General features: G+C 42.4%; 3 protein-coding genes across 4 annotated transcripts; all 3 read right to left on the bottom strand.

Annotated features, from left to right (window-relative positions):
* Window positions 1-694: 694 nt before the first annotated feature.
* LOC143416475 (uncharacterized) lies at window positions 695-17,787 on the bottom strand. Of its 2 annotated transcripts, none has more exons than XM_076881704.1 (6): window positions 17,556-17,787; window positions 17,274-17,381; window positions 17,108-17,173; window positions 2,290-2,340; window positions 2,152-2,217; window positions 695-2,021 (listed from the first exon to the last, which is right to left on the bottom strand). In XM_076881704.1, the coding sequence occupies exons 1-6, from the start codon at window positions 17,566-17,568 to the stop codon at window positions 1,972-1,974; spliced, it is 354 nt and encodes a 117-aa protein (XP_076737819.1). In that variant the 5' UTR covers window positions 17,569-17,787; the 3' UTR covers window positions 695-1,971. The 2 variants fall into 2 exon arrangements, with proteins under 2 accessions (XP_076737819.1, XP_076737818.1); XM_076881703.1 differs by lacking the exons at window positions 695-2,021; window positions 2,152-2,217; window positions 2,290-2,340 and adding exons at window positions 13,773-14,121; window positions 16,760-16,825; window positions 16,898-16,948.
* LOC143414083 (Fc receptor-like protein 5) lies at window positions 4,361-9,196 on the bottom strand. The gene is made up of 5 exons (XM_076877744.1): window positions 8,989-9,196; window positions 7,949-8,215; window positions 5,735-5,788; window positions 4,760-5,038; window positions 4,361-4,644 (listed from the first exon to the last, which is right to left on the bottom strand). The coding sequence occupies exons 1-5, from the start codon at window positions 9,194-9,196 to the stop codon at window positions 4,361-4,363; spliced, it is 1,092 nt and encodes a 363-aa protein (XP_076733859.1).
* A 219-nt stretch (window positions 17,788-18,006) lies between the features above and the next one.
* LOC101470291 (Fc receptor-like protein 5) lies at window positions 18,007-27,226 on the bottom strand. The gene is made up of 4 exons (XM_076882210.1): window positions 26,993-27,226; window positions 24,689-24,955; window positions 19,100-19,390; window positions 18,007-18,317 (listed from the first exon to the last, which is right to left on the bottom strand). Exons 1-4 carry the CDS (start codon window positions 27,117-27,119, stop codon window positions 18,007-18,009), a joined length of 996 nt encoding a protein of 331 aa, XP_076738325.1. The 5' UTR covers window positions 27,120-27,226.
* Between the last annotated feature and the right edge of the window lie 648 nt (window positions 27,227-27,874).

Genomic DNA, 27,874 nt, shown 5'->3' with positions numbered 1-27,874 from the left:
CTGGTTTTCCTTCTTCATTATCTGACAGTTTATTTATTTACTCAGGTGATGTGAGTGAAGTATTCTCTGTGTACATCAAATGCAAGTTATTTGTGAAGTTTAAAGTAGGTTTGGAATACAAGTAGCAGCTCTGTTCTAATTCTTTATCATCTGCCTTGTAGTCCTGTGTCCTTCATTTTCACAGAATACATTGCGTTATTGTGAAAAATTCATCCTAAAAATATGCACGAAGAAAGAAAAAAGATAACAGTCAGCATGAAGCGAGCAGATCCTGATTTTACTAAACCAATAAAGGACGAAACTGAGATTTTGGGTTCATGATGGGACCACGCCTGAGGCGGCAGAGAAATCATTTCAGAGAGCCAGTGGTGAGCCGTTCTGTGACATGACAAGAATCAAATGTTCCACCATGCAGAATGAACATTTTGATTGCATCACCACTAGACAACATTGCAATTGGTCAGATGTGTTTAAAAGCATCCGAAACATCAGAAAAATTGAACTTGATCTGAAAAAATGAAAGCCCCTAAGTCGCTGGATGCAAAATAATTTTCTCTCTCTCTCTTTTTAACAATGTAAGAGTGTTGAGTTATTATACTGAATCACTCACAAACACTTAAAATAGAAACACTGACACAAGCTTTGCATTTAACTGTCATTAATAACTTTCACAAAGTGTAAAAACAAAGTTGCATCAAAGTTTGAATGAAATTGTTTCCATACTGTTTATTTGTATTTAAACATTACACTGAAAACAACAATAAACTAGCAGAGCCCCATTTTCAACAATATATTTTAGATGTTTAGCAGTAATGTGCTACCCCAGTACACGCTAGAAAGCCTTTTAGTCTGGATGTTATTAGTATGTATGCAATAAGAGAGGAAGGCCAAAAAATGCCTTCAGTTCACTGATAGTTTTACAAAAGCAGAAACACTTAAACAGATGTTAAGAGGTCGAGTCACAATCATTGTTTTGTATACAAAATCTTCTCCTTTTCACTCAAAGTGACTTTAAATACAAAAAATAAAAACAGCTAAAGAGCTGCTGTTAAAACTTCCATAAGGAGACATCATTTTAAGGAAATAAACGTATTGTATTGGTGATTAGACCCTGATGGCCCATCACAGCAGAACAGAACAGGACCTCCTGGAGTCTAGATGCTGGTGGCGGAGATGAAGATGGAGGCTTGGATGGAGCCTGAGTAACATGGGTAAGGCGGAGATGGAGCTGGGTTGCACGAGGGCAAATGTAAGGGAGAATAACACATGAGCAGTGAGGTTTAAAGACTGTGGAATGAAGGCTGATTGCCCTGAACAGACTGGCAGAAAGATGATTGGACAACACCAGTGATGTCACATTGAGCTTGACAACATGGGAAAGTGGAAGTGATGTAAAACAGACACTGTTTTGACTTCCCTTCATTGGCTCCCTGTTAAATCCAGAATTGAATTCAAAATCCTGCTCCTCACATACAAGGTCTTAAATAATCAGGCCCCATCTTATCTTAATGACCTTGTAGTACCATATCACCCTATTAGAGCACTTCGCTCTCGCTCTGCAGGCCTACTTGTTGTTCCTAGAGTATTTAAAAGTAGAATGGGAGGCAGAGCCTTCAGTTTTCAGGCCCCTCTTCTGTGGAACCAGCTTCCAGTTTGGATTCAGGAGACAGACACTATCTCTACTTTTAAGATTAGGCTTAAAACTTTCCTTTTTGCTAAAGCATATAGTTAGGGCTGGACCAGGTGACCCTGAATCCTCCCTTAGTTATGCTGCAATAGATGTAGGCTGCTGGGGGATTCCCATGATGCATTGAGTTTTTCCTTTCCAGTCACCTTCCTCACTCACTATGTATTAACAGACCTCTCTGCATTGAATCATATCTGTTATTAACCTCTGTCTCTCTTCCACAGCATGTCTTTTATCCTGTCTTCCTTCTCTCACCCCAACCGGTCGCAGCAGATGGCCGCCCCTCAATGGATTGGATTGACATTATTGTAGTCAGAGGTCTGCTCTGCGTTGCCTTGTTGACATGATCAAATGAAAGCATTTCAAAACAAACACCACCATATGTCCACAAATGCATTTATTATCAGTGAGAATAATTACCAATATATATTTTGCATTTCAAATCTCACATTTTGTGCACTCACTTGTCTTGTTAATGACTCTGAGCTGAATCACTGATGTGACATTGATGTAATCACCTTCTGCTGGACCTGAAATAATAATTTTAATCACTTTCATGTATAATCATTCAGTTTCTATATTAATGAAAGTGTATACTTTACCATTTTCAGTGTTTTCACATCTTCTGACTGTCTCATAGACAGAACGAACACCTGCAGGTCAGAGAAAATCAGTCACCTCATGTCTGTGATACTAATTTAAACACAAATATTCTTGCAAATAACATTTATATGAAAAGCTGCAGCAGATGTAATAAGTACAGTCTTGTTGCAAATAGGATCAGAATATTTGAAACTACGTGAAAAACTAACCATGAAGAAGAGAGGACGGTTGCTGCTGACCATCCTGATTGAGCGTCTGTTTAGCAGCACCTTTATTAAAAATGTAAAAAAAAAAAAAAAGACATTTGAACCTCATGATGCATTTGTGTCTTTGAATGATAAAGAGTTTGTAGTAAGTAAAGGAAAAGGTCTCACTGTTGGTTCTTCTGCAGCGATACAACAAGAGCAGGAGAATAATAATGAGAGAGACTCCACAAACCAGTCCAACAATCAACCACACAGGAGACGAAGAGCTGTCAGCTCCTGACACAGTTACAATAAACAATAATTAATTATTGATCAATTATAATTATATAAATAAATACTTTTATGAAATGGAGCAAGGTGACTGCGAGACTTAAATCAGACAATCTAATGTTCATTCTCAGTCATCAGACGTGTTTAGAAAACTCCATCAGATGTTTTGATCCTGCTCACCTTTAACTGACATCCAGCTCTGTGCTGACTCTCTTCCTGAGTACTGACACTTGTAGAAACCTTCATCAGACTTTGACACTGCAGAGATCTTCAGCTCCCCTCGGGGATCATTTTCAATAAGTTTGTCATTGTGATAGAAAAACACATTGGAAAGTATTTTTTGTGTTCTCAAACTGCAGCTCAGACTAACAGAAGCTCCCTCAGTCACAGGATGAACAGGACTCACCAGGATAGGACCATTACCATCATCTGTGACACAATCACACACAATTGTTTCAGTCACATCAGCTGGTGCACACTTTTAGAAAAAGCTGACAAACAATAATAAGAACAGATTGTACAAATGTTCATCATGAAGATCTGATCTTGGATATTTAAAAACTACGGTATGTGTCATATTTGTTTTACCACATAATTACTCCACATACAGCAAAGCTGGGACAAAAGTTCATTTGATGTCTAAATCATTCAGATCCAAGAAGTAAATGTATAATAACATACTCTGTACAGTGATGTTGACTGCACTGCTGAACTCTCCTGATCCAGACTCACACCAGTACACTCCAGTATCTGACTTTGATGTGTGGATGTTACATGTGGATCCAGTCATTCTCTCACAGTTATAATAATATAAAGGATCGCTCTGTGGAACAGTCATCACTCTCCACTCAGTGAAGTTTCCCTCACAGGTCAGTGAGACAGAGTCAGAGGTGAAGTGTTGCACTCTGTCAGGACTCACTGTGAGAGACGCTGCTGAATGAACATCTGGAAACGACATGCAGTGAACAGACAAAGCTCACAGATGTTACAATTCAAAATATCAAAATGATTTTAATGAGGTCAATCTTATTGAACACTTCTTGAATAAAGGTTACAACACAAAATATCTTCATTGAAAGGAGAGACAGAATCAAGCTGACCTGCAGACCAGACAAACTTTGGTTGACTGTGATCAGTGTGATACTCTGGGTCTCCTCTTCCAGCTCTGCACACATATCCTGCTGTGTGTGTCTGTCCATGAATGATGTAGGAGTCCTGTGCAGTCCCACTGCCATCAGGTAGCAGCTCATAACTGGAGGATTTCTCTGATAGATCAGGAACAGCTTTATACCAGTAGAAGCTCCATCCTGCAGACGGATGTTCAACCTCACAGTTCAGAGTTACTGAGGCTCCAGGACTCAGCCATGATGGAGACACAGTGAGGACAGGACAGGGTTTATCTGTTCAACAAAGATTTTCTCTCAATGTTTCGTCTCTTAACTCTGAATTCAATGTCACTAAAATGTTGACTCACAAATATTTATGATGAACTTTAAGAGTGAGACTATCTAAACATGTCAAATATCTCAACATGTACTAATAAAAACACATTTTTACAAACTGTTTCTATTTCCAGGTTAAATGAACTATGACTCTACTTACTGTCAGAAACTGTCAGTGTGACTGAATCACTCCACTCTGTTGTTTCATGCTGTGAACTTTTCATTCTGCCCTTACAGCGATAGTTTCCACTGTTGGATGATGAAGCAGATCTAATCCTGTATTCATTTTGATTTGGAGCTTTTATCCTGCTGTTTGTTTCCCACTCATAATCCCACTCAGTGTCTCCTCCATGGATCTCACATCTGACAGTGATCGTCTCTCCTCTGTATATCTCAGACCAGTTTGGATACAGAGTCACAACAGGCCTGTTTGAGGCTGTTACTGTTCAAGAAAGTACAATAAAAACACATGAATGTCAAAAATGTTAATGCCTTTTGTTCTTCATCTTCCTCCTTAATCAGGAATTTATCTGACTTCATGTTAAACTGACCAGTTTTCCCAATCCTGACTGACTGGCTGTCCTCTGTGTAGTAAACTGGGTTTCCTCTTCCTCCTCTGCACCTGTAGAGTCCTTCCTGTGAGACACTGATTTGTCCATTTGACTGGAAAACTGCATCTTGTGTGGTCAGGGCTTCAGAGGATTTCTCATCTCTGTACCAGTAGTATTTCCATCCAGATGATGATGATGGGTTCACAGAGCAGGTCAGGGTCACACTGCCCCCTACTGGAACAGTTGTGTTATCAGCTCTCAGTTTGGCCTTTGGTTTATCTGCAGTTCAGTTTAGAAAAAGAACAAAAGTCAATGACTGAATCAAACCAGTTTAAATAATTTGGTGGAAATATGGAAATAATAAATATCACATAACTTTAATGGTGAAGCTGCAACAAACTGTACAACTATCACACAAACACAACACTAATCTTTCATATTTAATTTGCTGCATTTCTAAGTTAAAAACACACATGAGGAACAATCAGTGGATTTAATGTTTCTTAGTGGATGTGGTGGAGCAGCTGAGACAGATCCAGCATTTGTTCTGCATTTCATCTTTCATGTATTAGAGCTGCACAGCAGAGAAGTTACTCTCATATGTTTTGTTCTCTTCACTGTGAATAAAAAGCTGCTGTTCAGGTTTTTGTTGTTGGAATAAAAACTAAACATTTTACTGACCAACATGAAAGACAGTTATAAAGCTGTAAGAAAGAAGAAGTGCTTTTTCCTTATTTAGATACTCTGGATGAAAGATCTTACATGATACAGTCAGTGTGATGATATCACTCCACTCTGAGAAGAAATAGTCCCTTCTGCCCCGGCAGCTGTATCCTCCACTGTCAGACTCAGTAGCTCTGATGATTCTGTATTCATTGGATGTTGGAGGTGTGTTTAACTTGGCTGCTCTCCATTCATACGTCCACTGAGCTCCTTCACCTCCCTGAATCTCACATCTGACAGAGACTGTCTCACCGCTGTATATCTGAGTCCAGGATGGCTGCAGGGTCACAGTGGGCTTACTGGGAACTGTTCACAGAAAAATATCCAGTTAGAGACAAATAGAAACAAAAAATTCTGCTGTTTAAAACATGAAGTAAAGTGAGAAAAAAATAGCGGATTCACACACAAACAGTTTAAAGACTGAACAACAAAACAAAGTCATAACATTTCATAGCTTTCAAACTGTAACACAACATTTTTAGTAAAACGTACAAGTATTTACTTGTACAGTTATCATCTCTTATTGATATTCCTGAGTTGTATTGATATCCATTTCACAAAGACGTCAAAATCAGTGTGGTAAAAAAAAACAAATATAAAACTTTTGATTGTTAAAGTTTTTTGTCTTCAATCTAGAAAAAACACAAAGAAAGCCTGCAGCCACTGGCATATAAATATCCTGTTGCTAATGTATTTTTTATAGTTGATAGTAAAATGTTTTTTTTGTAAAGATCCAATAAATTGATGAAAGGCTTGTAATGATTTTTTTCTCTGATAACCAGATGGGCTCTTTCAGAGTGCACACTTTGTCACAATGAAACTAAAGTTCTTCTATTTTCTCATTTCCACCTCTCCATGTAAGAAAACAAACCGAAGAACAGCACAGATCACATAACTTGATCTGTCTCAGTTTGGCAGAAATAAAATAATTAAACTCACGAGTTTCTGTAACTGTGACGTCACTGCTGTCCTCTGTGTAGTAAACTGGATCTCCTCTCCCTCCTCTGCAGTGGTACAGACCTCCTTGTGAGACACTAATAACTCTGTTTGCTTCATTTCCTCTCATGAGCTGAGCTTTAGAAGAGACTGAATCACGTCTGAACCAGTCAAACTTCCAGCCAGCAGAGCCCTCCACAGAGCAGCTCAGTGTCACACTGCCCCCTGCTGGTATGATTGAACTTTGTGCTGTCAGTGTGGCTCTGGGTTTACTTGCTGCTGATGTTACAGGAAAAAGTTAAACAGATTGTTACTTGATTAAAGAAGAAAAATGTTACAGTAATGAAAAAAATCACTAGATAATATAGTTACTAGAATCAAATATGAAACAATTATCCTGCAAATAATGAATACAGACTATTTGCCAACTGGAAAAATAAATACATAAAAAATTAAAATGAATAGGCCAGCATCCAATAAAATGAGGCTATATTGTAGTCTGCAGTTCATTAAAGTCATTAGGTGAAAAACATAATGTGTGTGTTGGTTGTGACATCAGACTCTTTGACTAAAACCTGAAACCTCTGAGGATTTAATAAAACAGATAATATGAATGAAAGATCTTCAACTTACTTGAAACTGTCAGTGTGACTGAATCACTCCACTCTGTTGTTTCATGCTGTGAACTTTTCATTCTGCCCTTACAGCAATAGTTTCCACTGTTGGATGATGAAGCAGATCTAATCCTGTATTCATTTTGATTTGGAGCTTTTATCCTGCTGTTTGTTTCCCACTCATAATCCCACTCAGTGTCTCCTCCATGGATCTCACATCTGACAGTGATCGTCTCTCCTCTGTATATCTCAGACCAGTTTGGATACAGAGTCACAACAGGTCTGATTGACACTGTTAATGTTCAAGAAAGTACAATAAAAACACATGAATGACAAAAGGTTCAGTTACCGTTAGATGTAGTGCTTTGTGGGAAGTTACATTTAAACTCACCAGTTGTGTCAATCCTGACGAACTGGCTCCACTCTGTGTACCGGTAGTAAGCTTCTCTTCCTCCTGTGCACCAGTAGAGTCCTCCCTGTGAGACTCTGATTTGGTCATTTGATAGAAAAACTCCATCCTGTGGACTCAGAGGTTCACCAGAATCATCTTTGTACCAGTAGTATTTCCATCCAGATGATGATGATGGGCTCACAGAGCAGGTCAGGGTCACACTGCCCCCTACTGGAACAGCTGTGTTATCAGCTCTCAGTTTGGCCTTTGGTTTATCTGCAGTTCAGTTTAGAAAAAGAACAAAAGTAAATGACTGAAATGTAATCTGCTCTATTTTCCATTTCAATGACTGTATAACAAGCAATTATATATTTTATTATTATTATAATTTCATTATTTTCATTTATTTTAATAATTTTCAGTTCTTTTGACATTTTTACTGAGCATCACAAAGGAGGGCTAAACTTTTGAAGTATTTTCACTTATTTAGCTAAAACTGATAATATAGATGAAGGTCCAACTTACTTAACACAGTCAGTGTGATGATATCACTCCACTCTGAGAAGAAATAGTCCCTTCTGCCCCGGCAGCTGTATCCTCCACTGTCAGACTCAGTAGCGCTGATGATTCTGTATTCATTGGATGTTGGAGGTGTGTTTAACTTGGCTGCTCTCCATTCATACGTCCACTGAGCTCCTTCACCTCCCTGAATCTCACATCTGACAGTGACTGTCTCACCGCTGTATATCTGAGTCCAGGATGGCTGCAGGGTCACAGTGGGCTTACTGGGAACTGTTCACAGAAGAATATCCAGTTAGGAGACAGCCTACAAATTTTACTGTTTATAACATGAAAGTAAAGTGACTGAAACAGCTGATTCACAGACATGTCACTTTATGCAATAATCTTTAAAACACAACTTAAATATTAATTTCAGGATTTATTTAGATTTATTTAGAGCTTCAACTGTTTGACCCGAGTAAGTAAAATATTTTGAAAAGCAAGTTAAATCAGTCGTAGCTCCCTGCAGGCTGATTGTTACTATAAAAGAAAAATGCTATTTACAAGTTTTAATGTTTCCCAGGTCTGACTTCTTTCTGATCTTTTTCAGGTTGAATTCTTTGTTTGTTCGTGTTTCTAGTTTTGTTTATTATTCTTCATTCTTTCTTGAGCATTTTTGGAACTTTTAGTTCTTTTTTACACTTTAGTTTTGGAGTTTAATTTGTTCCCTCCCATTGTGTTTCCTGTCTCACCCTCCTGTGTCAATTTCGTGTCTGTTTCACTGTTTAGTGATTAATTATCACTTCCTGTTTTATTTTGGTAGTGGTGCCACTGGTGTGTGTGTGTGTGTGTGTGTGTGTGTGTGTGTGTGTGTGTGTGTGTGTGTGTGTGTGTGTGTGTGTGTGTGTGCATTTACGCATGACGGGATGAAGAAGTTTGATGTTTTATTTTCTGTACAGCATTAAATTGTATATGAGTAAATAAAATAATTCGTCATTATGGAGAAAAGATCACGTCATTTACTTTTTTCACATTTACTATTGTTTCAAAATGAATTTCCTCACCAGTTTCATGAATAATGACCGGGTCACTGTCTTTAACACGTCCTCTGCAGGTGTAGAAGCCGGCTTCAGAGGTCACAAGTACTCTGTCTGATTCGCCAGCTACTGCGGTCTTCTTAGAGTTTTTAGAGGTTTGTCTGAACCAGTCATATTCTAAGTCAGCAAAGTGGTTCACATCGCAGGTCAGTGTCACACTGCCCCCTGCTGGCATGATTTCGGTGTTTGCTGTCACAGTAGCCTTCACTTTCTCTCCTGTAAGTCAAAGATCAAAAGTATAAAATTGCTGCTCTGAATGTTTGATGCAAACTTAAATAATGTGAATCATTCAATTCAACACACTGAAGCTCTACAGAGACTTTGGAGTGACGTGTTACACAGCTTCTAATCAAAGGGGTATGGAGGTAACAAACTCTATGCTGAGCTCAGAGCAGCATATTTCATATTGGTGTTTCCTTTAATCTTTCATTTGTCATCTATGTGTACAGGGACAGAGATTAATAATAACTGATTATTGAATTATTATTAAATTATTGAACAGGGAGCAGGAGAAATATACTCTCCTTTTGGTAAATACAAGTAAAGAGCAACACATATGGTATAATTGGTAAGAAGAAAATTTCTCACCTGCAGCATTTCCATGGAGGATTGTGCTGAGCACTAAAACAATGAATTAAATGACATCAGATATTAGACAACTGACAATCAGAAGGTGCAAAACAATCTTTGATCTCACAGAAGAAGTTATAAATTCCAGGCACAGCAAGAAATCTTACTGGATCTGAAAAAAGCATTTCACACAATTAACCACGAAATATTAGTACACATAAATACATTGGATTGGTACACTTCTTTTTTTTTTTTGAACATTTGTTTTATTTGCTGATGACACACATATCTTGTACCCGGTTGTAAATTGCAGAAACCTTTGAACCAGATCACTTCAGAAATTAACAAAATAAAACATTGTTTGATCCATCCATCTTCCACAGGGCTGAACCATTGGGGCAGCAACCTAAGCAGAGGCTAGCTAATTTGACGATTTAAGAATACACTGTATATAGATAAAATGTAATTGTCACCAATGAGAAACATTTTCCTTCATCGCTGCCATTCAAACAGTAAAGGTGTGTATTGTACTCACAGAATAACCCCAGCAAACAGAGCAAAGAGTGCCCCATCCTCACGTCCAGCCCTGCACGCTGATCTGCATCTAATCTCAAAGGTTTCGACTTTGCATTGATAAAGAGAAGCTGCACTTAATGTAGGTAAGACCAGAGTTTATATTCAGCTCCTCCTTCTATCACCTCTCTGTGCTTCCTTCCTTTTGCACCAACCTCAAACAGCTCCTGTAGCTTTGACCACAGCCGCTGCTTGGCGTGTTCACATTTCCTGTCCACTGCAAACATTTACCTTGTTGCCCCCCTCCGAAAAACCATTAATTTGTAAATTAGTTGAAAAATAAATTTTTAAATAATTAAAAAAGAGCCAAATGTAACAAATGCAATACAACTTTAAAGTCATATATGGTATTTAAAATGTAATATTTTCTTTTAAACAAATCATTCAGAATGACTGAATCAGTAATGACTGATTGATCCTGCAGGTGTACTTCAAATAAGTTTTAGTTCTTCACAGATCTTCTCGTCTCTATTTCAGTGGTAAAGCTTTTCTAACTTATCAGAGCTCATAGGCATCTGATTTTCTCCTTTGGAGTCTGTATTCTCTTTAAACACTTTTTAATTAATTTGTTTTTCCTTTGGATTGTTTATCAGAGGAATTAGGTTGAAATTCTTCTTTCAGTCTGCATAAAAACATGTTTATGCATTTTATTTGAGTCACAGCTCAAATATTCCCATGCAGTTCTATAATTAAAAGGCTCCTCTGACCTCAGAATAGATCTGTGAATGTTCTCACCCTGTGGTGTGGTTATAGTTTTAAGTCTGGCCCCAGAAAAAGGAAATGACTCACTGTGCAGTTGAACTGAAGGTAAAGACCTGTATGTTTCACAAACTCAAATATGAAAGAGATTATTAAAATTTCATGTTAAATTTAATGTTGCGGCCTACACAACATTATGTGGGCATCGGGCACCATTATGACCACTTGCCTAATATTGGGTTGGTCCCTCTTTTGCAGCCAAAACAGCCCTAATATATCAAGGCATAAACTCCACTGGACCTCTGAAGGTGTGCTGTGGTTTCTGAAAACAAGATGTAATCAACAGATCCTTTAAGTCCTGTAACCTGGAATTTGGAGGCCAAGTCAAGTTTTCTTCTCTAATATATTCCACCCACCAGGAGGTGCCATGATGAATAGTTATTCAGTGTTATTTACACAGCTGATTGGTATATAGCGCACACATATTTCAGTATAAATACATATTTTGAGCATATAAATGGTATGAATGAATAGGAATATGTTAAAATAATGTAGAGGAGGAAGCCTTTAATAGTCAGTTTGACGGGGCCTGCAGAATTTAGGTTAGGTGGCCTCAATGCCTCACCAGACATTACACCTTTGGTTCTATACTTTACATCTTTCATTGTCCTTATCTGGTCTTTAAGTCTAACGTTATTTACCGTTTCTGGGTCCAAACTCCACTTCAGGTCCCAAAGTCAACCCAACACTGGAAAATCTGTCCATTCTATCAGCTATCAGGGCTAAACTGCCAGGCATCACACATGTAGCTTCAATTGTTCTTCCTCGTTTTAGTTCTGAAGGCTGATGAAAGAAAAACATATGAGATCATTGTTATTTTAAAGTGCTGAGATGGTACAGATAAGCCCTAGTGCTCTAATCACTATCTGCTGTTGTTTTCACTGATTAGTTTCACTGATTAGTTTTTATTATTAAACCAACTTAGGTGCAAACTCAGGTGTGACTTACAGATTCATTACATTATCATATTAATGTACTTCTACCTTAAATTATGTTTATGCTACATCATTGTGACGTTGGTTACATCTCTTCCACCAAAAAAACAACCACGATGTAGTTTTTTTCCTTTCAAATACAAATTCAAAATGAGAGTTCACTGTCTTGAAGGCCATCACTGCCCTGCCATAATGCTAGCTGAGCTACACTGGCACAGCCTTTGACCAGCTGGTTGGACTCTACAAATTGACATTATCATCACAGGCAAAAAAAACATTTCTGTAACACGCAGACAAACAAATGCATTAATATCAATAAAACATAAATGATTTAATGTTTTATCTGTCAAACATGCTTGAACATTTATAGCATTTCCATGCAGAGGCTCTTAAAGGAAGCTTATTTTCAGCATGACAAATAAGCTTTTCAAACCACAGGCTACATTTCCTCTTTTCTACGTGGCCCAGTTAGAAATCATGAGATCTCTCAGTGATAAAAATGAGCCTGCTGGAGAATAGATGATGAACACAACCAGAAGAACAAAGATATTATTCTGTATTGTCATCTTTGTACTTTGATATTTTACTATTACTTGAATAAAACATAATCACTGTATTTCTTTGCAGGTCTATATTTTTCTAAAATAGCCTCCTGTGAAGCGCAACAGATTAAAAAAAATAATTTTTAGCGTGAATCTTTTTAGTAAAGCGACCTACTACCGATCATTCCCCACCAATCAGTTTTACCTCTAAATTGGTTTTATTTGCATTTATTTATTAATTTATATGTAGACTTCATCAGATAGGTGCATCAGACACACAAAGAATGTGGGTAAAGAGGACGAAAGATTTGATGACATCAGATGAAATGAGCACTTCACTCATGAGAAGAGGCTGAGGGAAAGTTTAAAAACAGCCAACACTTGTGTCTTTTTCTGAAACAGCAAAGATCCTGCACAACATTTGCTTAACTGTATCCAACACACATGACACACACATTTTTAAAGGGGTAGGTTGAGGTACTAAAGAAAAACAGTGATGCATTTTTTTTTTTTTTTTAAATGAGCTCATTAATTCAGCGCTCTCATAGTGTACAAAACTCAGCCTTAAGGCTGAAGGACAGGTCTCTGTACAGCACTGTCAAAGCCAACCTTAGGAGTGGCATCAAAAGCCCCTGTTCCTTTAGTACCTACTCGGATCAAATCTCCACAGCTTGGACTGTCCAGTTTTTCATTACAATCAGGTACTACCGAATGTGCATAGCCTTTGTCATACTAATGCATCATAGCATCCCATGATGTAATTAGTATGTGACATGAATGCTACAACAAAGGTTGATGTCAAGGCAAGGATATAGCTGCTGCTCTGTCTGTAGTGTTTTGTCAGACTCGGGGGCCACAGTGCTGTTTTTTTTGTCATAATTTCCCTCTTTGCCAGGTTTCAGAAATGGTGCTTTTGATTTTTGTGAATGAAACGCTTTCATCACTCATCCAGTGATGCCACTGAATAGCCAATCGGTGGCATGTAATCTGAGGACATCACATTTTAAGTACCTGCTCAGATAGCTTGGAACCCCAGCTGAAAAGGGATAAATAGGCCAAGGAAGCCTACAGGGGTGCATATTGACTCACTATGCACAAATCAGCATTACACAAAAGTACAGACTGGACCTCCCCAGTAAAAAAGCTGCTTAGCATAACGTCAGAGCAGTTGTCACTTCCCATTATGTCGATCGCTTTAGTTCATTTTGGAGGGTTGTAAGCTGTTTTAAATGACATGAGTGCCTTTAAATGATGCTTTTTCAGTGGATTCATGCGCAACACTGAACAGCTGAAACATGTACTCTCAGTCTGACACACAACAACACACTTTATTTATATCACACTTTTATTAACAGAGTTACAAAGTGCTTTACAGAAAGAATTTATATATATTAAACATCAAGTAAAATGGTTAAAAACATAAAAACAGATCTACAGTACATTAAATTCCATTAAAATTATTATATAATGGTAGTGAAACAAGCAAAACACACTGCGCGATCCTTTCTGAAGGAAATATAAACTCAGGCTATCAGGATCATTGCTTTGAATTCAAAATATTCTCCTTTTCACTCAAAGTGACTTTGAGTTTTTAAGAGACTTTAAAGAGGAAAAAAAGAAAAGAAAAACAGCTAAAGAGCTGCTGTTAAGATTTTAGAGCTGAGGCTGAACTTGTATTGACATATTGTAGTAAGAGGTCTCCTCTGGGTCACCACGTTGCCCTGTTGAGGTGATCAAATGAAAGCATTTCAAAACAAACACCATCTGTTTTGTCCACAAATGCCTTTATTATCAGTGAGAATAATTGCCAATGTATATTTTGCAGACCGTTGTGGGAACAGTTTACCCTGCCCGGTATAGGGCTACCGGGGTCCCGCCCTCGAGCCAGGCCCGGGGAGGGTGCACGAGGGCAAGCATCTGGTGACCCGGCCGGGCACAGCCCGAAAAAGGGACAAGGGCCCATCTTCCCACAGACCAACTACCTACAGGGGGCACAGTAGGGGTCGGGTGCAATGTGAGCCGGGCGGCGATCATGAGCGGAGGTCGTGGCGGACCGATCCCCGGCTACGAAGAGTGGCAATTAGGACATGGAATGTCACCTCTCTGGTGGGGAAGGAGCCTGAGTTAGTGCATGAGATTGAGAGGTATCGGCTAGATAAAGTCGGGCTTACCTCAACGCATGGCTTGGGCACTGGAACAAGCCTCCTGGAGAGGGGCTGGACTCTGTCTCAGTCTGGAGTTGCCCCTGGCGAGAGGCGGCAGGCTTGGGTGGGTATCTTGGTATCCCCACAGATTGCTGCTGGTATGTTGGGGTTTCTCCCAGTGGACAAGAGGGTTTGTTCCCTGCGCCTTAGGGTCAGGGAACAGGTCCTGACCGTCATCTGTGCTTATGCGCCGAGTGGCGGTTCAGAGTACCCAGCCTGTTGTCCTACTGGGAGACTTCAATGCTCATGTGGGCAATGACAGTGAGACCTGGAGGGGCGTAACTGGGAGGAACAGCCTCCCGCATCTGAACCCGAGCGGTGTTTTGTTATTGGACTTCTGTGCAAACCACAGTTTGGTTATAACGAACACCATGTTCGAACATAAGTGCACGTGGCACCAGGACTCTCTAGGCCACAGGTCGATGATTGATTTTGTAATTGTATCACCAGACCTGAGACCATATGTTTACTTAGGTAAAGAGAGGGGCTGAGCTGTCATAACCACCTAGTGGTGAGTTGGATCAGGTGGCAGGGGAGGACGCTGGACAAACCTGGCGTGCCCAAACGTACAGTGAGGGTGTGCTGGGAACGTCTAGCAGAGGCCCCGGTCCGCGAGATCTTCAACTTACACCTCCGGCAGAGATTCAACAGCATTCCGAGGGAGACTGGGGACATTGAGTCCAAATGGACCACGTTCAGCACCTCTATTGCCGAAGCTGCTGCATTGCCGGAGGCAGCTGATAGGTACCGACAGGCCAAGCGGAACACGGTGCGGGCAGTGGCTGAAGCAAAAACTTGGGTGTGGGAGGAGTTCGGAGAGGCCATGGAAAAAGACTTTTGGACTGCCTCGAAGAGATTCTGGCAAACCGTCAGGCGACTCAGGAGGCGGTCCTCTACCTGCACTGTGTATAGTGCAGGTGGAGTGCTGCTGACTTCGACTAAAAAAAATTGTCAGGTGGTGGAAGGAATACTTCGAGGACCTCCTCAATCCCACTGGCACGTCCTCTGAGGCGGAAGCACAGTCTGGGGGCAAAGGGGATGACCTGCCAATCTCTGGGGGCGAGGTCACTGAGGCAGTTAAACAACTGCTTGGTGGCAGAGCCTCCGGGGTGGACAAGGTCTGCCCCGAGTTCCTGAAGGCTCTGGATGTTGTAGGGCTGTCTTGGTAGACATGCCTCTACAATGTTGCCCTCAAGGATACTTGAAGGTGCATGGGAGTTTCCCCAACCAGTCTACATGTGTTTTGTGGACTTGGAGAAAGCATTCAACCGTGCCCTTCAGGGGGTCCTGTGGGGGGTGCTCCGGGAGTATGGGGTGTCTGGCCCATTGCTATGGGCCATTCAGTCCTTATACAACCGTTGCAAGAGCTTGGTCCGCATAGCCGGCAATAAGGTGGACTCGTTCCTGGTGGGTGATGGGCACCGCCAGGGCTGCCCTTTGTCACCGATTCTGTTCATAATTTTTATAGATAGAATTTCTAGGCGTAGCCAAGTGGCAGAAGGCTTTAACTTGGGTGGTCTCAGGATCTCATCTCTGATTTTTGCAGATGATGTGGTTTTGTTGGCTTCTTCGTGTGATGGCCTCCAGCTCGCCTTGGAACGGTTCACAGCCGAGTGTGAAGCGGTGGGAATGACAATCAGCACCTCCAAATCTGAGGCCATGGTCCTCAGCCAGAAAAGGGTGGAGTGCCCACTCCAGGTCGGGGACGAGTTCCTGCCCCTAGTGGAGGAGTTAAAGTATCTCGCCACTGCACCTCCACATCGAAAGGATCCAGTTCAGGTGGTTTGGGCATCTGACAAGGATGCCTCCTGGGTGAGGTTTTCCGGGCATGTCCAACTGGGAGGAGGCCCAGAACATGCTCCTCCACATTGAAGGGAGCCAGTTCAGGTGGTTCGGGCATCTGACAAGGATGCCTCCTGGGTGAGGTTTTCTGGGCATGTCCCACTGGGAGGAGGCCTAGGACACGCTGGAGAGATTATATCTCTCGGCTGGCCTCGGAACACCTTGGTGTTCGCCCGAACAAGGTGGCTGGAGAGAGGGAGGTCTGGGCTTCTCTGTTTGGGCTGCTGTCCCCGCGACCCGACCACGGATAAGCGGAAGAAATTGGATGGATGGATACAATTTGTATTTCAAATCTCACATTTTGTACACTCACTTTTCTTGTTAATGACTTTGAGCTGAATCACTGATGTGACATTGGTGTAATCCCCTTCTGCTGGACCTGAAATAATAATTTTAATCACTTTCATGTTAAACACAGCTATTGTATAATCATCCAGCTTGTATACTTTACCATTTTCAGTGTTTCCACATCTTCTGACTGCCTCATAGAGAGAACGAACACCTGCAGGTCAGAGAAAATCAGTCACCTCATGTCTGTGATACTAATTTAAACACAAATATTCTTGCAAATAACATTTATATTAAAAGCTGCAGACGGTGTAATAAGTACAGTCTTGTTGCAAATAGCGTCACAATATTTGAAACTACGTGAAAAACTAACCATGAAGAAGAGAGGAGGATGGTTGCTGCTGACCATCCTGATTGAGCGTCTGCTCATTAGCAGTACCTTATTAAAAATGTAGGGGAAAAAAGACATTTGAACCTCATGATGCATTTGTGTCTTTGAATGATAAAGAGTTTGTAGTAAGTAAAGGAAAATGTCTCACTGTTGGTCATTCTGCAGCGATACAACAAGAGCAGGAGAATAATAATGAGAGCGACTCCACGAACCAGTCCAACAATCAACCACACAGGAGATGAAGAGCTGTCAGCTCCTGACACAGTTACAATAAACAATAATTAATTATTGATAAATTATAATTATATAAATAAATACTTTTATGAAATGGAGCCAGGTGACTGCGAGACTTAAATCAGACAATCTAATGTTCATTCTCAGTCATCAGACGTGTTTAGAAAACTCCATCAAATGTTTTGATCCTGCTCACCTTTAACTGACATCCAGCTCTGTGCTGACTCTCTTCCTGAGTACTGACACTTGTAGAAACCTTCATCAGACTTTGACACTGCAGAGATCTTCAGCTCCCCTCGGGGATCATTTTGAATAAGTTTGTCATTGTGATAGAAAAACACATTGGAAAGTATTTTTTGTGTTCTCAAACTGCAGGTCAGACTAACAGAAGCTCCCTCAGTCACAGGATGAACAGGACTCACCAGGATTGGACCATTACCATCATCTGTGACACAATCACACACAATTGTTTCAGTCAAATCAGCTGGTGCACACTTTGAGAAAAAGCTGACAAACAATAATAAGAACAGATTGTACAAATGCTTTTCATCATGAAGATCTGATCTTGGATATTTAAAATCTACGGTATGTGTCATATTTGTTTTACCACATAATTACTCCACATACAGCAAAGCTGGGACAAATGTTCATTTGATGTCTAAATCATTCAGATCCAAGAAGTAAATGTATAATAACATACTCTGTACAGTGATGTTGACTGCACTGCTGAACTCTCCTGATCCAGACTCACACCAGTACACTGCAGTATCTGACTTTGATGTGTTGATGTCACATGTGGATCCAGTCATTCTCCAACAGTCAGAGAGTCGGCCGTCCTCAGAGAACTTCCTCACTCTCCACTCAGTGAAGTTTCCCTCACAGGTCAGTGAGACAGAGTCAGAGGTGAAGTGTTGCACTCTGTCAGGACTCACTGTGAGAGACGCTGCTGAATGAACATCTGGAAACAACATGCAGTGAAGAGACAAAGCTCACAGATGTTAGCATTCAAAATATCACAGTAAAAATACTACTTTATCTTCTGAAGATCAGTGAAAATATTTTAATTAAGGTATTTGGTCAGTCAATCAGTGTTTACACATTAAAAAAATCTCATAGTTGTTAAAGCAACAATAACTTTATACATACAATAATACAACATTAAATGAAGTCACTTGCACTGAACCATCTGGGTCTCTCAGTAATAATCTCGGGCATCATTAGAAGCTACTTGAAGTTTTTGTAAACCTGCTTTCCTGTAGTTTGTCCACAGTGTGCAGTACACAGAGGTGTACAGTATGCGCTACACAAATCTTCACACTATCCGAATGCACTAAATCTGTGTAAGAGAGTGTTTGCTTGTGTTTACATCATTCAGCCAACAAATGTCTTCATCATCTGTCATGTGATCTGTACTAAGATGTCCAACATATGTAAATGGACTGATTCTTATATAGCGCTTTTCGACTCTCATGGAGTACTCAAAGCGCTCTATACAACATGCCTCATTCACCCAATCACACCCATTCTCACAAGCACTTTATCTATACATAGTGCTTTCTAAGTACGATGGATGCATTGGAGAGCAAGTTGGGGTTAGTATCTTGCCCAAAGATACTTGACATGCAGACTGGAGAAGCCAGGGATCGAACCACCAACCTTCCAATCAGTAGGTGTCCAGCTCTACCTCCTGAGCTACAGCCACCCTGTGACGTTATTACAGATCAAAGATTACAAACTGACCTGCAGACCAGACAAACTTTGGTTGACTGTGATCAGTGTGATACTCTGGGTCTCCTCTTCCAGCTCTGCACACATATCCTGCTGTGTGTGTCTGTCCATGAATGATGTAGGAGTCCTGTGCAGTCCCACTGCCATCAGGTAGCAGCTCATAACTGGAGGATTTCTCTGATAGATCAGGAACAGCTTTATACCAGTAGAAGCTCCATCCTGCAGACGGATGTTCAACCTCACAGTTCAGAGTTACCGAGGCTCCAGGACTCAGCCATGATGGAGACACAGTGAGGACAGGATCTGTTCAACAAAGATTTTCTCTCAATGTTTCGTCTCTTAACTCTGAATTCAATGTCACAAAAAATATTGACTCACAATTGGAGATTGAGTATCAGAATTTCAGGAGTGAAACCATGCCTCCAAACAGGCTCCTTCCAGCTCTCATCTATATAGGTTCTCCCAGTTCCACAAGCGGTTCATTCTCATTTACGTTCCCCACACTCCCTCCCCTTTTCAATTCAACTCCTTTGCTTCTATTTAGTACATGGGGATCTGTCATGCCCGGGAAACGCCGGGACTGGCATTTATTCATTTGTTCGGCAACATAATACCCTATAAATTCTATGAATGCATAGTTCAAATGCTATAATAAGACCATTTGAATTTTGAAGCATAATTTGAAGCAAAACAAATTTTTTTGATCAGTAATAAGAATGTAACCCAGTTAATTCTGTATTGATGTTTTGGGGGGGGGGGGGTATATTTATATTTTTATGATTTTTTTATTTAAATGTATTATAACTATAGTTTATTTTTATAAGAAGGATACAATTAGGACTGTACATCAAAACAAAGTCACAATATATTAATTTATAACTTTCAAACTGTAACTGTAAGAGTTTTAGTAAAATGTGCGGTATTTACTTTTACATAACAGTGTCCAAAAAAAGAAGGCCATATTGTCGATTGCAGTTCATCCATCCATCCATCTTCATCCGCTTTATCCGAGGCCGGGTCGCGGGGGCAGCAGCAAAAGCAAAGAGGCCCAGACCTCCCTCTCCCCAGCCACCTCCTCCAGCTTATCCGGGGGAATACCAAGGCGTTCCCAGGCCAGCCGAGAGATATAATCTCTCCAGCGTGTCCTGGGTCTGCCCCGGGGCCTCCTCCCGGTGGGACATGCCCGGAACACCTCACCCAGGAGGCGCCCAGGGGGCATCCTTGTCAGATGCCCGAACCACCTCAGCTGGCTCCTTTCGATGTGGAGCAGCAGCTGCTCTACTCTGAGCCCCTCCCGGATGGCCGAACTTCTCACCCTATCTCTAAGGGAGAGGCCAGCCACCCTTCGGAGGAAGCTCATTTCTGCCGCTTGTATCCGCGATCTCGTTCTTTCGGTCACTACCCACAGCTCGTGGCCATAGGTGAGGGTAGGGACGTAGATCGACCGGTAAATTGAGAGCTTCGCTTTTACACTCAGCTCCCTCTTCACCACGACGGACCGGTGCAGCGTCCGCATTACTGCAGCTGCAGCCCCAATCCGTCTGTCGATCTCCGGCTCCCTTCTCCCATCACTCGCGAACAAGACCCCGAGATACTTTAACTCCTCCACTTGGGGCAGGAACTCATCCCCGACCCGGAGTGGGCACTCCACCCTTTTCCAGCTGAGAACCATGGCCTCAGATTTGGAGGTGCTGATCCTCATTCCCGCTGCTTCACACTCGGCTGCGAACCGTTCCAGTGCGAGCTGGAGGCCCTCACCCGATGAAGCCAACAGAACCACATCATCCGCAAAAATCAGAGATGAGATTCTGAGGCCACCAAAGCGAAAGCCCTCCGCCACTTGGCTGCGCCTAGAAATCCTGTCCATAAAAATTATGAACAGAACCGGAGACAAAGGGCAGCCCTGGCGGAGCCCATCACCCACCGGGAACGAGTCCGCCTTATTGCCGGCAATGCGAACCAAGCTCTTGCAACGGTTGTATAGGGATCGAATGGCCCGTAGCAATGGGCCAAACACCCCATACTCCCGCAACACCTCCCACAGGACACCCCGAGGGACACGGTCGAATGCCTTCTCCAAGTCCACAAAACACATGTAGACTGGTTGGGCAAACTCCCATGCACCCTCAAGTATCCTCGAGAGAATAAAGAGCTGGTCCAGTGTTCCGCGACCAGGACAAAAACCGCATTGTTCCTCCTGTATCCGAGGTTCGACTAGCGGACGAACTCTCCTTTCCAGCACCCTGGCATAGACTTTCCCCGGGAGGCTGAGGAGTGTGATCCCCCTGTAGTTGGAACACACCCTCCGATCCCCCTTCTTAAAGATGGGGACCACCACCCCGGTCTGCCAGTCCACAGGTACTGCCCCTGATCTCCACGCAACATTGCAGAGGCGTGTCAAACAGGACAGCCCTACAACGTCCAGAGCCTTCAGGAACTCGGGGCGGACCTCATCAACACCAGGGGCTCTGCCACCAAGGAGTTGTTTAACTGCCTCAGTGACCTCGCCCCCGGAAATTGGCGGGTCATTCCCCTCATCCCCAGACTCTGCTTCCTCCTCGGAAGACGTGTCAGTGGGATTAAGGAGGTCCTCGAAGTATTCCTTCCACCGCCTGACAATTTTCTCAGTCGACGTCAGCAGCGCTCCGCCAGCACTATACACAGTGCAGGTAGAGCACCGCTTTCCCCTCCTGAGACGCCTGACGGTTTGCCAGAATCTCTTCGAGGCAGCCCGAAAGTCTTTTTCCATGGCCTCTCCGAACTCCTCCCACACCCGAGTTTTTGCTTCAGCCACTGCCCGAGCTGCATTCCGCTTGGCCTGTCGATACCTGTCGGCTGCCTCCGGAGTCCCACAGGCTAACCAAGCCCGATAGGACTCCTTCTTCAGCCTGGTGGCTCCCTTCACCTCTGGTGTCCACCATTTGGTTTGGGGATTACCACCACGGCAGGCACCAACCACCTTGTGGCCGCAGCTCAATGCAGCAGCTTCGGCAATGGAGACACTGAACATGGTCCATTCGGACTCAATGTCCCCAGTCTCCCTCGGAATGCTGTTGAAGCTCTGCCGGAGGTGTGCGTTGAAGATCTCGTGGACTGGGGCCTCTGTTAGACATTCCCAGCACACCCTCACTACGCGTTTAGGTGCACCAGGTCTGTCCAGCGTCCTCCCCCGCCACCTGATCCAACTCACCACCAGGTGGTGATCAGTTGACAGCTCAGCCCCTATCTTTACCCGAGTGTCCAGAACATACGGTCGCAGGTCTTTGATACGATTACAAAATCGATCATCGACCTACGGCCTAGAGCGTCCTGGTGCCACGTGCACTTATGGACACTCTTATGTTCGAACAGGGTGTTCGTTATGGCCAAACTGTGATTAGCACAGAAGTCCAATAACAAAGCACCGCTCAGGTTCAGATCAGGGAGGCCGTTCCTCCCAATCACGCCCCTGCCACTCGGCACATAAGCGCAGATGACAGTCAGGACCCATTCCCCGACCCTAAGGCGCAGGGAACAAACCCTCTCGTCCACCGGGAAAAACCCCAACGTACCGGCAGCAAGCCGAGGGGATATTAGAATACCCACCCCAGCCCGCTGCCTCTCACCAGGGGCAACTCCAGACTGAGACAGAGTCCAGCCCCTCTCCAGGAGACTGGTTCCAGAGCCCAAGCCATGCGTAGAGGTGAGCCCGACTATATCTAGCCGGTACCTCTCAACCTCACGCACTAACTCAGGCTCCTTCCCCACCAGAGAGGTGACATTCCATGTCCCTATTGCCAGTCTTGGCAGCCGGGGGTCAGTCCGCCAGGGCCTCCGCTCCTGGCCGCCACCTGGCACACAATGCACCCGACCCCTATGGCGCCTTCTGCGGGTGGTGGGCCTGCGGGAGGATGGGCCCATGTCTCCTCTTCGGGCTGTGCCACCAGACGCTCGCCCTCGGGCACCCTTCCCGGGTCTGGCTCCAGGGCGGGGCCCCGGTAACCCTATCCCGGGCAGGGTAAACTGTTCCCTCGATATACTTTTCATAAGGGTCTTCTTTGTCTGGTCCCTCACCCAGGACCAATTTGCCATGGGAGACCCTACCAGGGGGCAAAAGCCCCCAGACAACATAGCCCCTGGGATCCCTGGGACACACAAACCCCTCCACCACGATAAGGTAGCGATTCAAGGATTGCAGTTCAGACTTCATTAAAGCCCCTTTTCCATTAGTACCTACTTGGATGTTAGTACATAACCACTAGGGGTGCAACGATACTCGTATCGACCCCTTCGATACAGTGCTTTCGTTTCAGTACCCATATGTATCGAACAATACAACATTTTTTATTTATTTATTTTATTTATTCTTTTCTTCTGACGATGTTGTCTGTGTTGAGAGCTCAGTGGATCTGCATTCGACTACTCCGCCTAGGCTGCACTGTCGGGTGCAGATCCACTGAGCGCAGCACAAACTAGCAAGACAGAAGCTAAGCTCGTTGCAACATGGCAACTGCCTCAATGCTACCCGAAACTGAACCTCCCCCACCCTCATTCAGATCTGGCGTTTGGAACTATCATGGTTTTCATGTGAAGCATGACCCTGATGGTAAGCGAGTCATGGACAAAAGTAAAACAGTATGTCGGATGTGCCACGCAATGCTCAATTTGTGGGAACTAGTGCGTTAGCGCAGTTAGCTTGTTAACATGTTGACGCCGTCCAGCCCCATGCACGGGGCGATCCGTGGTAGCTTGTTAACGGAGATTTGCCGCGTTATGGTGTTAATGTCATTTTAACAAGATTAACGCTGACAGCACTACTGGGAACACAACGAATATGACTGCACATTTACGCCGACAGCATCCTAGTGCAAAGACAAGTGGAAGCAGACAAAAACAACAAGCACGCATGCTGCAAACTTTACCCAAGTCATTTAGACAGCCGTTAGCACATGATTCTCCTTATGGGGACCTGATATATTTAATATGCTGCTGAGAGTATAGCCCAGAAGAAGTGTATAGTATAGCTTTTATTTTGGAAAGAGCCATTTCTCTGTAATAAACTCTCCTTTCCAAAGATGAGTGATTTCTCGATCAGATTTTTTTTTATTTTGTTGTTTCAGCAACATTCAATTTAAAAACTGTACTTTTGAGTTAAAATATATATTTATAATTTTAATAAATGATAAATTAAAAAGGCATGAACATTTTTTGTATCGAAAAAATATCGAACCGTGACACCAAAGTATTGAACCGAACTGTGAATTTTGTGTATCGTTGCACCCCTAATAACCACGCAAGTTAGGTAGTACTAGATCGTAGTGGAAAACCAGTCGATCCGAGTTGAGTCGTGGCAATCCATGGCAAGTCAATCTGAGAAGGTACTAATGGAAAAGGGGCTTAAGTGAAAAAGCAGTGTGTGTTGCTCATGAGACCAGACTCTTTAAGCCAGACCTGAAACCTCTAAGATTCATTTCAAAAACAGATAACATGCTAAAAGAAACTGAAGCAACTGCATCATATGTTGGTGCAACAACTAGTACTGCACATGTGCAATAAAAATAATAAAAAAATAAAGAAGAGCTGTCAATGGATTTAGCTTTTGATGAAACATCTCCAACTTACATGATACAGTCAGTGTGATGATTTTACTCCACTGTGTTAAGAAATATCCCATTCTGCCCCGGCAGCTGTATTCGCCACCATCAGACTCAGTAACTGTGATGATTCTGTATTCATTGGATGTTGGAGGTGTGTTTAACTTGTTTTGTCTCCATTCATACGTCCACTGAGCTCCTTCACCTCCCTGAATCTCACATCTGACAGTGACTGTCTCACCGCTGTATATCTGAGGCCAGGATGGCTGCAGGGTCACAGTGGGCTTACTGGGAACTGTTCACATAAGAATGATCCAGTTAGGAGACAAACAGAAACATAAAAACTCTGCCATTATTAACATAAGATTAGAGTGACTGCAAAACAGTTGATTCACAGACAAAATGTTTAAACATGAAAACAAAGTCACAACATTACAATTTCTGTAACTGTAACACAACATTTTTTGTAAAATGTACAAGTATATACTTTGTACATGCGAGGGCTATCAGGCCCGCTATGTAGGGGTGTAGGAATGTACAAGTTGACGACTGAGAGATGGATCTGGGTCCATGACACCCCCAGTGCAATTAACCCTGGCACCAACAACTATAAAAATGTCTTCACCTGTCTGGCTGATGCAGGTATGGAAGAGGGGCTCCAGGGTTCCAGTTCAAGAAACGGTGGCTGCCTAGAGCACACTGTGCTGTCAGACATTAACACAGCCTAGCACAATTTCCCTCTAATTGTCTATACCCAACCAGATAGTCAGGGTGCCCCTAACACAGAGTAACGTGGGTTATAAACATCAAACAGTTATTTTTTAAAGAACGTGAAACTTTAATTTGTTCTCCTGGCCCCTTTAAATCTCAACCATCCATCAGTCACCATGGGCTCTGAAGATCATGACAGGCACGAAACAAAAATACAAAAAAAAAAGACATCATGACAGTTAAAAGAAAAGATAGGTTCAATAAATTGGACAGGCGATGGTGTTCCCACTGTTGTAAAACCCTTGCTTATGCTAGTTCAGAGGAAGAGAGTTCCACAACCTGCTCTGTTTCCCTTACTCAGCCTTGCATGCTGTATAACAAGTAGGCCCTGATCCCGTGACCTCAGGGACCTGCTAGAGACATAGGGCTGTTACCACAAGGTTCCTGATAGATGATTTAACAAATGTCGAAAGGGACCAAGAGCGTTCATGATCTTACAGAGAAATCTGTCAGATACGGCTACAAAGCACAACGGCAGTGGTCCCCGAGTCTGACGGAAAGCCATAGACCGAGCAGCAGGTATATTCTTGCCTCAATGTCCACCTTTCTTGTAGCATCCATGTTGCAGCATGCTTGGACACGTTGCTTTTTTTTTTTTTTTTTTTTTTTTTTTTTGCCTGTCCCATTTGGTTCTTTAGCCATCAGAATTGTTGTCTGAAGACCAACAAGGATACCCAATGGATTTACTTTGCCAAATGGATCATCGTGGTATTGCCGTATTGGTCCATTTGGTCGATCTTTGTTTTTATTATTTATTATTGGACACGTTGCTATGACGACAACCACAACCAGGTTAGGGAGTACTAGATTTTTATGGAAAACCAGTCAATCCGAGTCGAGTTGTGGCGTTCCATGGTGATTCGATCCGAGTAGGTACTAATGGAAAAGGGGCTTTTGTCTCTGGGTGACAGAGGTTATGAAAAGGCTGCGTGTTCACATACAGCTGAATGAAGTAGGGTGTTGTTCACTTTGTTCTCTGCGTCAGGTTTGTAGAATGTGCCCAAACTCAGGCCAGCAACGGGCAACACAAAGGTACGTTTTTAGATTTCGCCTGCCTTACCCAGACAGGACACTTGAGGCAATATATAGCAGACTCGACACGTTGCACACACGCGCCCATATATACAGTTAACATCTTTTATTGATATTCTTGTGTTGGAATAAGTCTGCTTTGCATAATATGAACTTGGAGGTTAACAAGCAAATCAGTGTGGGTAAACTGAACGTTAATGAGTTTAATAAAAATGAACATATAAAACTTTAGATTGTCAGTCTAGAAACATACATGAAGAGAGCCTGCAGCCATGTGAATATTATGCTGCTCATTTATTTTCTTAATAGTTGATGCTAAAATGATTCAAATAAACTGAAGGCTTGTAATGATTTTTTTCTCTGAGAACCACAAGGGCTCTTTCAGAGTGCACACTTTGTCACAATGACACTGAAGTTCTTCTATTTTCTCATTTCCACCTCTCCAAGTCGGAAAAAGAAACAGACAAACAGCAGAGATCACATAACTTGATCTGTCTCAGTTTGGCAGAAATAAAACAATTAAACTCACTGTTTTGCATAACTGTGTCGTCACTGCTGTCCTCTGTGTAGTAAACTGGATCTCCTCTCCCTCCTCTGCAGTGGTACAGACCTCCTTGTGAGACACTAATAACTCTGTTTGCTTCATTTCCTCTCATGAGCTGAGCTTTAGAAGAGACTGAATCACGTCTGAACCAGTCAAACTTCCAGCCAGCAGAGCCCTCCACAGAGCAGCTCAGTGTCACACTGCCCCCTGCTGGTATGATTGAACTTTGTGCTGTCAGTGTGGCTCTGGGTTTACTTGCTGTTGATGTTACAGGAAAAGAAAAACATTGTCACATGATTCAAGAAGAAAAGTGTTACAATAATGATCAAGCTTATAAAAACCTCACTAGATAATTTAGCTACTAGCACCAAATATGAAACAATTATCCTGCAAGTGATGAAGGAAAATTATTTGTCAAATGGTAAAAACTAAACAAATAAATAAATACAAAATTAAATAAAAGTCATCAGGTGAAAAGAATGAAGTGTGTGTTAGTTGTGACATCCATCTCTTTAACTAAAACCTGAAACCTCTGAGGATTTGATAAAACAGTTATTAAAAGATCTTCGACTCACTTGAAACTGTCAGTGTGACTGAATCACTCCACTCTGTTGTTTCATGCTGTGAACTTTTCATTCTGCCCTTACAGCGATAGTTTCCACTGTTGGATGATGAAGCAGATCTAATCCTGTATTCATTTTGATTTGGAGGTTTTATCATGCTGTTTGTTTCCCACTCATAATCCCACTCAGTGTCTCCTCCATGGATCTCACATCTGACAGTGATCGTCTCTCCTCTGTATATCTCAGACCAGTTTGGATGCAGAGTCACAACAGGCCTGATTGGGACTGTTAATGTTCAAGAAAG

The sequence above is a fragment of the Maylandia zebra genome, linkage group LG3 (genome assembly GCF_041146795.1).
Source record: "Maylandia zebra isolate NMK-2024a linkage group LG3, Mzebra_GT3a, whole genome shotgun sequence".
NCBI classification, from domain to species: domain Eukaryota; kingdom Metazoa; phylum Chordata; class Actinopteri; order Cichliformes; family Cichlidae; genus Maylandia; species Maylandia zebra.
Note: the sequence above shows the minus strand (reverse complement) of the source record. Positions and strands in the feature narration are given on the sequence as shown.

Excerpts from the sequence above, each read along its gene's own strand:
- LOC143416475 (XM_076881703.1), bottom strand. Across the intron at positions 17,174-17,273 it reads TCGCTGCAGAATGACCAACA|GTACTGCTAATGAGCAGACG; the intron begins GTGAGACATTTT and ends ATTTTTAATAAG. Across the intron at positions 16,949-17,107 it reads ATCCTCCTCTCTTCTTCATG|GTGTTCGTTCTCTCTATGAG; the intron begins GTTAGTTTTTCA and ends TCTGACCTGCAG.
- LOC143414083 (XM_076877744.1), bottom strand. The coding sequence starts at position 9,196 with ATGCCAGCAGGGGGCAGTGTGACACTGACCTGCGATGTGAACCACTTT. Across the intron at positions 5,789-7,948 it reads CATCACACTGACTGTGTTAA|TTCCCAGTAAGCCCACTGTG; the intron begins GTAAGTTGGACC and ends TTCTGTGAACAG. Across the intron at positions 4,645-4,759 it reads AGTCAGGATTGGGAAAACTG|CCTCAAACAGGCCTGTTGTG; the intron begins GTCAGTTTAACA and ends GAACAGTAACAG.
- LOC101470291 (XM_076882210.1), bottom strand. The coding sequence starts at position 27,119 with ATGAGAGGAAATGAAGCAAACAGAGTTATTAGTGTCTCACAAGGAGGT. Across the intron at positions 19,391-24,688 it reads CATCACACTGACTGTATCAT|ATCCTGTCCTCACTGTGTCT; the intron begins GTAAGTTGGAGA and ends TTTGTTGAACAG. Across the intron at positions 18,318-19,099 it reads AAAGTTTGTCTGGTCTGCAG|ATGTTCATTCAGCAGCGTCT; the intron begins GTCAGTTTGTAA and ends TGTTGTTTCCAG.